Raw genomic sequence first — 12,704 nt, forward strand, 5'->3', positions numbered from 1 at the left:
GGCACTGTGGGGTGGCACTGATGGACACTGGGGTGGCACTGATGGACACTGGGGTGGCGCTGATGGACACTGGGGTGGCAGCACTGATTTTTGCCAGGTTGCCAGTCAGTGCCCATTTGTGGGCACTGACTGGCATCTTTTTTCTTTATGCTTTTTTTTTTATTTATTTTTTAGACTTTTTTTTTTTTTTTTTTTTTTTTTTTTTTGGCTTTTTTTTTTTTTTTTTTCCACCCTGGTGCTCCAGGGTGGGCATCCCTGGTGGTCCAGTGTGGCGATCCGAGGGGGGGCTGCGCTGATAAACAGCGTGAACCCCCCCTGTCAGGAGAGCCGCCGATCGGCTCTCCTCTTCTCGCGTCTGTCAGACGCGAGTGAGGAAGAGCCATCAACGGCTCTTCCTGTTTACATCGTGATCAGCCGTGGTTGGACACGGCTGATCACGTGGTAAAGAGTCTCCGCCGGAGGCTCTTTACCGAGATCGGAGATGCAGGGTGTCAGACTGACACCCCGCATCACCGATCGCCGCGATGCGCGCCACAACGGGCGCGCGGCATGAAATCCTGCAGGACGTTCTAGAACGTCCTGTCAGGATTTCATAACCACTTCCCGGACGTAAATCGGCCATAGGCCGGGCGGGAAGTGGTTAAGCTAGTGCATTGTTGGTTCACTTACCTTTTCCTTCAATTCCCCTTCTAAATGTTTTTCTTCTTTGTCTGAATTTCTCACTTCCTGTTCCTCCTCAGTAAGTTTGCCCCCATCATCCGAGCCGTTCTGGCTGGGGGTTATTCAGGGTGCTCACCCACTCCCTTGGGACTACATCCCTGCAGGGAGATTCTGATACAAAATCTAAATGTAATTGTGAATCTGTTTTCATTAATTCCAGTCAGGATTGTCCCAGTAAGTGCACCCACAGCTGACGCTCCATTGCCATGTTACAATCTGATGGCATGTGCCAATTTTAGCGCAGTTGTAGTTTGTTGAAACTACAAGTCCATCTGCCCCACTTGACGTAAAAAAAAAAAAAAGTGGGAGCGGGGAGAGGATCCCCTAGCAGCTGTCGCAGGGGGATGAGGGCGCCTCATAGTAACATGTTATTAAAGTTGAACATATCCTTTAATTCCCCCAAGTGTCTCTCTTGCCCTGTCCATGTGTCAGAATGACTCCCAGCAGCTGATTGGGGTACAGCAGATCGCAGGGAAACCTTATATATGTTGTCAGAAATTTGGCAGTAAATATTCACTTGTGTCTGAGCTGATGACTGTTACTATTTCTAAATGCCTAAAACGTATTTGATGTTATGTAATAATGATATGAAAACTACTCATGGTGGAGTTCATATGTAAGTAATTCAATAGGCTTGCCTGTTTCCTGTATCCCTGCACTTGCCATTATTTGTCTTTACTTGCATTCACAGGGATGGATATCAGCCCCCAAGTTTATCCAGCGAAAATCTCATCGGCCTTAGTAGGGCTCGCAGGCCTCACAATGCCATATTTGTGAATTTTGAAGATCCAGAAGTTCCTGCAGAGCCACATCCAGCCGCTTTGAAAAACTGGAAGAAGCTATGTACTAACCCCATAGACAGCCATGTGGAGCAGGCAATGATGAGGGTACGGTCAGTGTTCCTTACAAACAACTTGACTGTTCAGAAATCCATCTTTGAATACTGGTCACATTCACTTGTTATTACCTATGAGCATAGGTGTGCGCAGCCTATTACACTAGGGTGTGCACCCCAAAGCTCAAAACACACATGTGATATATCTATCTACAGTATATCTATCTATATAGATAGGTATATAGATATAGGGCAGTAAGGCAATGGACAGTTTATTTTTTTTATTATTACTTTTTACAATTTTTATTTCTTTATTCTTTTTTGCAATATTTTTTTACAATAATTTTTTTATTTTCTTTTACAATTTTTTAGGAGCACCATTGGGGGGCTTTGGTGAGATATCAGGCGCCTAAACAGACCCCTGATATCTCACTTTTCAGACAGAGAAAGGGGCTGAGGACAGAGATTCCCAAGTCCCTTTATCTGCAGCCAAGCAGCAGAAGGAATCTGTGCAACACAGGGTGATTGGGGTGTGCCTGGGCACACCTGGCACACCCTGTGCGCACGCCTATGCCTATGAGTGTATCTATCCAAAATGGGTATAAAGGCACTCACGGGTCTTGCAGCTGAGGTGAATCAAAATGGCGTTTCGTTGATACTCGGTCCATTTTTCTCAGGATGTTTGCATTTTTTTTGTGTGTGTGTATATATACTGTATAGTGAATTAGTAAACTATTCAGTTTTTCTTTATCGTACATCACGGGACACAGAGCAGCATAGCCATTACATATGGGTTATATAGTGTACCTTCAGGTGATGGACACTGGCACTCTCCGACAGGAAGTTCCCTCCCTATATAACCCCCACCCATAGTGGGAGTACCTCAGTTTTTTCGCCAGTGTCTTAGGTGTTGGTGCACGTTGAAGGTTGTGCCTGCAGTTTGTCCTTGGGACCAGGGCCAGCCGACCGGATCCGTCCAAGGTGCTTCATAGCCAAAGTGGACGGTACCCGGGCCCCAATTCGTGGATGGGGTTTTGCCTATAATGCCTCTCCTTGGAGGGCTGGACTCTGGGTTCCAGGACTGGGTTTTTTAACCTATGAATACCTGCTGCCAGTAGTGCTGTATAGGTCCAGGTGTGTGGTGTTCCTGACTTGGACCCCGGTCCCTGAAGGTCTATGACCATACCCACGGTGAAGGGGGAAGATTGGGCCTCTTGCATGAGCAATACCCTGCGGCGTGGAAAGGTAAGCGGGGGGCCTACGGAACTTGGTTTGTCAGTGGGCTCCCCACAGGGGACTCTGGGGAAAAGCCTTTTTTATGCCTCTGTGCATGGGCTAAAAGAGAAACCATAAAGTCTGCATGACTGGATGGCTCAAACACCCAGGTATACTGTTCCTCTGGCTGGGCTAATAGACTGCTGCTGCTGCTACAAGGTGTTTTGCTCCATGAAATGTAAAGGGGAGCATGTCAGGTTTAAATTACTTACTTCCTGATGTCTGTGTATCTCCAGCAGCTCCCGGGCTCCTCTCCCCACATGGATTCTGCTTCCTGCTTCCTGAAAGCGGCGTCGGGAGCGCGCGCGCGCGTGCGCGCGCACTGTTATAGGCGCCGACGCTGCGTGGAGGGGCGGGGGACGCCCAGGGAGTTCCCTCCCCTCTGTACATCAGAGGGAAAAACTCTATTTAGCCTGTCAGTTTGCTGAAGGCTGTGAAGGGACACGGAGCAGCGATGCTGAGCTGAGCAGGATAGGTTTGCCTATGTTATGCTGACACAGTGACACCTAGTGGCCGTTTTTTTGTACACACCTTGCTAAAGAGCTGTTTAAGCTCATATTTTCTCTAAAAAGCCGGTGTACTAAGTAGCAGTCAGAGTACTTAGTATTTGGTACTCTCTTAGCCCAGCATTAAGGGAAGCAATATTAGGATATGATTAAGCCCTTGGGGCTCAATATTGCTATCTCTTGTTAGGTTTTGGGAAGTTTAGTTTCTGTCTAACATTACCCTAGCCTAAATTTTTTTCCTCATTTATTTAAATGTGTGTTTTTCTCCAGCTATTACAGTTAGTTGTATATTAGCGGAGTATCTCAGATTTGTTATTATGGCTCCTAAGGGTGCAGGGAACGCTAAAAATGCTAAAGGTGTTAAAAAGCCGAAGGGTTCCCCATCGGGCTCGGAGGATATTTCCCAGAATCCACCTGCCCCTACCTCCCCGGAGGATCCGGAGGTTGCTGCCCTGGGTGAGCCATCGGGGTTGCTAGGTGCTATGGCGGGCCCTATTCAACCAACTCCTTCCTATGTCACGGAAGAGATGTTAGCCTCCACCTTGGGTGGATTTGAAAAGAGGATGGCCGCTCTTATTACGGCCTCTTTATCCGGGAAGAAGCGGGCTAGGTCCCCGTCTCCCAGGTTTGAATCTCCTGAGGAAGATGTCCTTTCCACTGAGGAATTGGAAGATACAGGAGACCAGGCTGAGGATCATTTGGACCATTTGGGTTCTGAAGATTCTACTATAGAAGAACCTTTTTCAGCTTCTCACGCAGAAAAATTGTGGGTTCAGTCCTTAACGGATATGGTGCGGTCAGCTTTTAAAATGCCTTTGCCTCAGCCTCTGGCCTCCGCTGTGTCCTCATTGGGCTCCCTAAAAGCGCCCCAAGCCAACCTGGTGTTCCCGGTCCATCCTTTGTTAAAGGACCTGATATTTCAGGACTGGGTTAAGCCAGACAGGATTTTTCTGCCTCCTAAAAGGTTCGCAGTTATGTACCCTTTAGAGGAGGAGTTTTCAAAAAAATGGGCTGTCCCCACTGTTGACGCAGCCATATCATGTGTCAATAAAGCTTTAACATGTCCAGTGGACAATATTCACATGTTCAAAGATCCTGTGGATAAAAGGCTTGAGACCTTACTAAAGGCATCCTTTTCCACAGCGGGGGCAGTGGTCCAGCCAGCTGTAGCTGCCATTGGCGTCTGCCAGGCTTTAAAAGACCAGGCCAAGCAGGCCCTAAAGGACCTCCCGGCTCAACAGGCTCAGGACTTAGCCGATCTACCTAGAGCCTTATGTTTCGCGGTAGACGCTATCAAGGATTCAATCCAACAGGCGTCCCGCCTATCCCTGTATTTGGTCCACATGAGAAGATTACTTTGGTTAAAGAACTGGTCTGCAGAAACCCCCTGCAAAAAACTCCTTACAGGATTCTCCTTTCAAGGAGAGAGATTGTTTGGAGAAGATCTTGACAAATATATTCAAAAGATCTCTAGTGGTAAGAGCACCCTTTTACCGGTTAAGAAAAGGTTCCGAGGTCCCTCTTTTAAGCGCCCAACCTCTCCAGTTCCAGGGCCCTCATTCTCTAGGCAGTATCGACGGCCTCCTGGACGCGCAGCTGCAAACAGGCCCCAGGGGCAAGCTGCAGGGAACAAGAGACCGTGGAACCGTAAGCCGGTTAAGGCTGCCCCTAAGGCAGCCTTGTGAAGGGGCGCCCCCACTCTCTCGAGTGGGGGGAAGACTCCGGTTGTTCTCGGAGTTGTGGGGGGCCCAAGTTACCGACCAATGGGTTCTGTCCTCAGTAACTCAGGGGTACAAGCTGGAGTTTCGGGAGTTCCCCCCTCCTCACTTTCAAATGTCAAGACTTCCAGGCGACCCTCAGAGACAGGCATCGCTTCTGTCCGCCCTAGAGCGACTCCTATCTCAAGGAGTGATTATGGAAGTACCAGCAGGGGAGCAAGGACAAGGGTTTTACTCAAACCTCTTCGTTGTCCCGAAGCCAAACGGCGACGTCAGGCCTATTCTGGACCTAAAGTTATTAAACCGCTTTTTAAGAGTCCGGTCTTTTCGAATGGAGTCCATTCGTTCGGTGGTGGCCGCCCTCCAAGGAAAGGAGTTCTTGGCCTCCATCGATATAAAGGACGCATACCTGCACGTTCCGATTTTCCCAGGCCATTACAGGTATCTGCGTTTTGCCCTAAACTATCGGCATTATCAGTTCGTGGCTCTTCCGTTCGGACTAGCCACGGCCCCTCGGGTTTTTACGAAGATCCTGGCCCCCGTATTAGCCATCCTAAGGGAACAGGGCATTCTGATCATGGCTTACCTAGACGATCTTCTGGTAGTCGACCACTCAGCGGCCGGTCTAAATCGGGCAGTGTTGCTAGCAGTAAACTGCCTAGAGTCCCTGGGTTGGGTTCTAAACCGGGACAAATCGGCTTTACAGCCCACAAGAAGGTTGGAGTATCTAGGTCTGATTTTAGATACAAGACAACAACGGATCTTCCTGCCCCAGTCCAGAGTGGACTCGATAAGGGAGTTAATCCACATAGTCCTAAGCAGCACAAGGCCATCTATACGCCTCTGCATGCGCCTGTTGGGAAAGCTAGTGGCCACCTTCGAGGCAGTGCCCTATGCCCAGATCCATTCTCGGAGACTACAGAGAGCAATTCTCGCGGCCTGGGACAAAAGACTCCAGGCCTTGGATCTTCCCATTTCCCTTCCCTATGCGGTAAGGCAGAGCCTGTGTTGGTGGCTAGTCACAAAAAATCTTCTGAAAGGAAGATCGTTCAATCCCCCCTCATGGAGGATAGTAACCACGGACGCCAGCCTATCAGGTTGGGGTGCAGTCCTAGACGATTTAACCCTACAGGGGAAATGGTCAAGGGCAGAATCAGCCCTACCCATAAATGTCTTAGAGATCCGAGCAGCTCGGTTGGCTCTTTTGGGCTGGACGGAGGTTCTGCAGGGCTCCCCAGTAAGGGTACAATCCGACAATGCCACTGCCGTAGCATATATAAACCACCAGGGTGGCACCAGGAGTCAGGCAGCCCAAAGGGAGGTAGATCGGATCTTTTCATGGGCAGAAGCCCATGTCCCCTGCATCTCAGCTATCTTTATCCCCGGGGTGGACAATTGGCAAGCGGACTTCCTCAGCCGCCAACAGATGTCCCCAGGGGAGTGGTCCCTCCATCCCGAAGTGTTCCAGGTCATTTGCCGGAAGTGGGGTACTCCGGAGGTGGACATTATGGCGTCCAGATTCAATGCCAAAGTAGCAAACTTTGTCTCTCGAACGAGGGATCCATTGGCCTGCGGGACAGATGCCTTGGTGTGTCCTTGGCATCAGTTTGCGCTAATCTATGCCTTCCCTCCAATACGGATGCTACCCCGTCTTCTTCACAGAATTCAAAGGGAACGCAAGCCAGCGATTCTAGTGGCCCCAGCGTGGCCCCGAAGACCTTGGTACTCCTTGATAAAAAGGATGACCGTAGAGGAGCCTTGGGTCCTCCCTCTACGTCCGGACCTCCTCTCACAAGGGCCATTCTACCACCCTGCCTTACAGGCCCTAAATTTAACGGCCTGGCGGCTGAGTCCCTGATTCTCAGAAACAGAGGCCTTTCAGGGCAGGTCGTTTCTACCCTTATAAACGCAAGAAAACCAGTTTCCAGGTTAATATACCATAGGGTGTGGAAGGCCTATATTACCTGGTGTGAAACCAGGAAATGGGATCCCCGCAAATATACTATTGGGAGAATCCTGGAGTTTTTACAGTTGGGAGTGGAAAAAGGTTTGGCGGTCGGCACAATCAAGGGGCAGGTGTCTGCCTTGTCGGTCTTCTTCCAGAGATCGTTGGCTGCCCATTCCTTAATGAAATCCTTTTTACAAGGTGTTATTCGGGTGAATCCCCCGATTAAAGCTCCCCTGTATCCTTGGGATCTAAATTTGGTTCTATCGGCCTTGCAAAGGCAGCCCTTTGAGCCCTTGTCCGTGATTCCTTTGGTCCTTTTGACTAGGAAACTAGTGTTTCTGGTGGCCATGGCATCCGCCAGAAGGGTGTCGGAGTTGGCAGCCTTGTCATGTAAGGCACCTTATTTATTATTGCATAAGGACAGGGTCGTTTTGCGGCCGCTTCCGTCCTTCCTGCCTAAGGTGGTATCAAATTTTCACCTTAATCAAGATGTGATTCTTCCATCATTTTTTCCAAAGCCTTCTTCTAAGGAAGAGAGGTTACTACATTCCTTGGATGTAGTTAGAGCTGTAAAGATTTACTTGGAAGCTACAGCCCAGATTCGTAAGACGGACGTCTTATTCATTCTGCCGGAAGGGCCCAAGAAGGGCCAGGCAGCGTCTAAGGCCACTATTGCTAAGTGGATTAGACAGATGATTATTCAGGCCTATGGCCTGAAGGGGAAGAGTCCACCCTTATCGGTTAAGGCTCATTCCACTAGAGCTATAAGTGCCTCTTGGGCAGCGTATCACCAGGTCCCTATGGCTCAGGTCTGCAGGGCAGCAGCCTGGTCATCTGTCCACACATTTGCAAAATTTTATCAAATGGACGTTAGGAGGAACGCTGATTCAGCCTTTGGGCAGGCGGTACTGCGGGCCGCAGTTTAATCTCCTCTTGTCCGGTGGCACCTCTTGTTTGGTTTTTTCTGGTTGTCTCCCTCCCCTCATGGAGCATTGCTTGGGGACATCCCATATGTAATGGCTATGCTGCTCTGTGTCCCGTGATGTACGATAAAGAAAAAGGGATTTTTATTAACAGCTTACCTGTAAAATCCTTTTCTTGTAGTACATCACGGGACACAGAGCTCCCACCCCTCTTATGGGGAATTTTGGGATGCATATTGCTTGCTACAAAACTGAGGTACTCCCACTATGGGTGGGGGTTATATAGGGAGGGAACTTCCTGTCGGAGAGTGCCAGTGTCCATCACCTGAAGGTACACTATATAACCCATATGTAATGGCTATGCTGCTCTGTGTCCCGTGATGTACTACAAGAAAAGGATTTTACAGGTAAGCTGTTAATAAAAATCCCTTTTTTTCAATTTTGCTATGTTGCAGCTCAATACAGTTGTATTAATCCATTATTTTCTCATTCATTTACACTCCATACTCCATAATGACAAAGTGAAAACAGAATTTTAGAAATGTTTGAAAATGGAAACACTGAAATTAGCATAAGGCCCCTTTCACACTGGGGCAGGAGGCGCGGGGGCGGTATAGGGCCGCTAAAAATAGCGGCGCTATACCATCGGATTTGCCGCGGGATTCAGCCGATAGCAGTGCGGTATTAACCCCCGCTAAGGGCCGATAAAGGGTTAATACCGCCCGCAATGTGCCTCTGCAGAGGTGCATTGCAGGCGGTATCCCATTGTTTTAAATGGGAAGGAGCGGTTTACATAAAAAAAAAAAATTCTCTCCCGCCAGCACATCGCCACAGTGTGAAAGCCCTCCGGCTTTCACATTGAGGTTGCTGGGCAGGAGTTTTTCAGGCGGTATAGCAGCGCTATTTTTAGCGCTGTACCGCCTGAAAAACTCCTCAGTGTGAAAGGGGTCGAAGTATTTAAACCTTTTGCAACAACACTTGAAATTTTAGCTCAGGTTCCTCCAATTTCTTTTGATTGTTGTTGAGATCTTTCTACGCCTTGATTGGAACCATCCATGGTAAACGAAATGGACATGATTTGGAAAGGCACACACCTCTCTATAAAAGGCCTTACAGCTGGCAATGTGTGCTGTATCGGAGCAGAAGCCAATCCGGTCAAAGGAACTGCTTTCTCGGAGACTGGTTTCTTGCAAGGCTTGGCGCTGAGGAAGGCTACATACAAAACAAATTCTGCTGCACTTGGGAACCTTCAGAGCATAGTGGCTTCTATTTTTCTCAGATGAATAGAAGGTTGGCACAACCAGGGCTCTTTCAAGAGCTGGTTGCCCAGCCAAACTGAGCAATCATGGCAGAAGGGCCTTGTTAAGAGAGGTGAACAAGATCCTGATGACTAAGCTCCAGAGATACTGTCAGAGATGGGACAATGTTCCAGAAGGAAAACTATCACAGCCCTCCACTGAACTGGGCAGAATGGCTAGACAAAAGCCTCTCCTCCACGCAAAACACATAAAAAGCTGCTTGGAGTTTGCAAAAAAAGCACTCAAAGGACGCTGACTTTGAGGAACAAGATTCTCTGGTCAAGACAAGACTGAACAGTTTGGCCTAAACGTTGTGTGTGTGTGGAGGAAACCAGGCACTGCTCATCACCTGCCCAATACCATCCCAACAACAAAAGCATGGTGGTGGCAGCATAATGCTGTGGGAGTGTTTTTCAGCTGCAGGGACTGGGAGACTGTTCACAGTTGAGGGAAATCTGAATTGAGCAAAGTACAGAGAGATCTTCAATGGAAACCTGTTCTTCAGCGCTCACGACCTCAGACTTGGGACCTTCCAACATAGGCACACAGCCAGGACAAAATAGGAGTGGTTTAAAGACAACTCTGTAAATGTCCTAGAGTGGCCCAGCCAGAGCCCTGACTTGAACCCTATTGAACATATCTGGAGAGACCTGAAAATGGCTGTCCACTGATTGTCCCCATCCAACCTGACTGAGCTTGAGCAAATTTGCAAAGAAGAATCCCCCAATCCAGGTGTGCAAAGCTTGTCACTTCATACCCAAAACGGCTTGAGGCTGTAATTGCTGCCAGAGTACTGAGTAAAGGGTCTGAAGTACATATGAGATATTTTTTTTTTTTTTTTTTTTCTTTTTAATACATTTATTTTTTCACTTTGTCATTATGGAGTGTAGATTAATGAGAAAAATGAATTTAAACAACTGTAGTATCGGGCTGCCACATAAAATTCAAAATAAGAAGGGGTCTGAATACTTTATGACCCTATTGTGGTCATGACCTTATCGTGGTTGTTTTCATGCCACCTCCTCCATAGTTGTATAAATTGCCATAGACCGTTATTCTTCAACAGTGTGCTGCCATTTCATGCACAGCATAGAGATAGTTGGTCAATCTGTTAATCACAACCTACATGTAAGACACCTCTTCCCTTCTGTGGCAGGCATGTGTGACTGCTCTCTGTATATATCAGACAGGGGAAGTGATTCACTGGCCATACAGGGGGGGGGGGGGGGTTTATGCTGGCCAAACATGGCTACAATATTAGCTAATTTCACCTGAATTAGCCATAGGTAGCCTTTTCACCACTTGACACAAGTTGATTTCACAAGTGAAGAAGGTGGGATGAAAATTGTTGGCTGAAAAGCAACTGCATCATGATCTATGACAGGGATATGCAATTAGCGGACCTCCAGCCATTGCAGAACTACAAGTCCCATGAGGCATAGCAAGACTCTGACAGCCACAAGCATGACATCCAGAGGCAGAGGCATGATGGGACTTGTAGTTTTGCAACAGCTGGAGGTCCGCTAATTGCATATCCCTGATCTATGAGATGCAATCACTGGGTTTTCAGACAGCCGTCGGCAGTGAAGATTCTTCTATTCAGGCTGTTTAGCTTGAATTTGGGATTTTAGCTGAATGAGAGAAGTCTAATGCCTCGTAAACACGATCGCGATTCCCAAAGAGAAAAGTGCGATGTGAGCTTTTTGTCGCAAATTCTGACCGTGTGTATGCTCCATCGCACTTTTTCTGTGATAATTCCGACCAAGAAAAGATTGAGAGCAGGATCTCAATTTTAGTGACAGGAAAAATTCCTATCGGCAATCGCAATCATCTTTATGCAATTACAACGTGGAAAAAAACGTGCATGCTCAGAATCGTGCAGAAGAGCCGAACTGCCTATTGAACTTCACCTTCATTGATCTCGGCTCGTCATACGTATAGTACGTCACCGCGTTCTTGACGGTCGAAATTTCGTCCAAGAATTGTGTGACGGTGTGTATGCAAGACAAATTTCAGCCATTTTTCTGCTGGGGGGAAAAAAAAACAACTTGTTTTTCTTGTCGGAAATCGCGATCGTGTGTACGAGGCATGCGGGTTTTGGGGACAAAGAGCGTGTTTGAAACGGGTGATGAGTAGGATATGAAGGTACTGCTATGCTTATACATTTTTAAATGTTTTTCAGCTTTTCAGCATCCGTCCAATATGGTCCCGAAACGCAATAAAGGCCAATGTCAGCGTTCACCCCGACAAGCTGAAGTTGCTTCTACCATATATGGCATATTATATGGTGAGTACCAGGATGTATACATTTTCTGTTCATGGCACTTATTTAGTTAGCTCTTGCCGGTCTTGGGGCTACAAATATCACCTGGGACTCTATCTCTATGTGGAGATTGCATGTTCTCCCTGTGTGCCTGTGGATTTCCTCCAAGTGCTTCTGTTTCCTTCTACATTCCATTGCCTAGGTTTTACATACCCTGAGTCACTAAATAAATATGAACTGAATTGAGTAATAAAGGTGAGCAAAAAATATAAAAAAATCACTGTGGTATCGTTTACCTATTGTTTGTTAATTTTGGTTATAATAAATACACAAAGGGGTGAGAGCCAGTTCACACAGGGGTGGCACGACTTCGGGGGCGACTCAGCCAGGCGATATGAAGACGACATCTAAGGCGACTTGCAAAATGACTTCTGTATAGAAGTCAATGCAGGTTGCCCCGAGTCGCCCCCGAAGTAGTACAAGAACCTTTTTCTAAGTCGGAGCGACTTGCGTCGCTCCTATTAAGAACGGTTCTATTCACTAGAATGGGACGTGACTTGTCAGGCGCCTGCGTCGCCTGACGAGTCGCCCCAGTGTGAACCGGGTCTAAAAGTGATGACCTAAATGGATGGCTAAAACAATCTTCTTTTTGTTTTAGCAGCGTTAAAGCTAGGCATGGATGGATCGGATGCCAGACGGGTCCAGCTGAGATTCGATCCATCTTATGGGTAGGCTGGTTGTACCTGAAATCGATTGACTTCAGTACAACCAGGTTGTCAGATTTTTTTTTTTGCATGTGATCACTGCCAGCAGCGATCATTGTATTCTGCCAGCATAACCCAATAGCTCCATTTGAGGGATTCCCTTATCAATATTGACTGTGTTGATGAGGGGAACCAAGCAATTTTCTTTGCTTCCACCCCTGATGGAAGAAAATTGTATCATCTATAAGCTTGCCTTGGGTCCCTTTTCCAGACATAACCTAATTAATCTGTCCTGAAGGAAATGTGTTGGATGCCATTAGTGACCCCCTTCTAAATGCACTAGTAACCTGGCTGGCTCTGGATTCAATACTTGTGCCGGGTCAGAAAATATTTAAAAGAATATCGGAGTATAAGTATGTTCTTTCCAGGAAAAAAAGAAACTGTATGCCAATAAAATTCAAAAAAAGATAGTTAAAGGGTAAAATCATAGAAGATAATAAATGTTAGCAGTGTG

General features: G+C 47.3%; 1 protein-coding gene across 1 annotated transcript in view; it reads left to right on the forward strand.

Moving 5' to 3' along the window:
• GTF3C5 (general transcription factor IIIC subunit 5) overlaps nucleotides 1–12,704 on the forward strand; it is a 53,060-nt gene that overhangs the window by 16,387 nt on the left and 23,969 nt on the right. Inside the window, exons 4-5 of the mRNA XM_040324438.1 lie at nucleotides 1,412–1,607; nucleotides 11,406–11,510. Coding sequence (XP_040180372.1) covers nucleotides 1,412–1,607; nucleotides 11,406–11,510 — 301 coding nt within the window. The remainder of the gene's footprint in view (nucleotides 1–1,411; nucleotides 1,608–11,405; nucleotides 11,511–12,704) is intronic.

The sequence above is a fragment of the Rana temporaria genome, chromosome 9 (genome assembly GCF_905171775.1).
Source record: "Rana temporaria chromosome 9, aRanTem1.1, whole genome shotgun sequence".
NCBI lineage: Eukaryota > Metazoa > Chordata > Amphibia > Anura > Ranidae > Rana > Rana temporaria.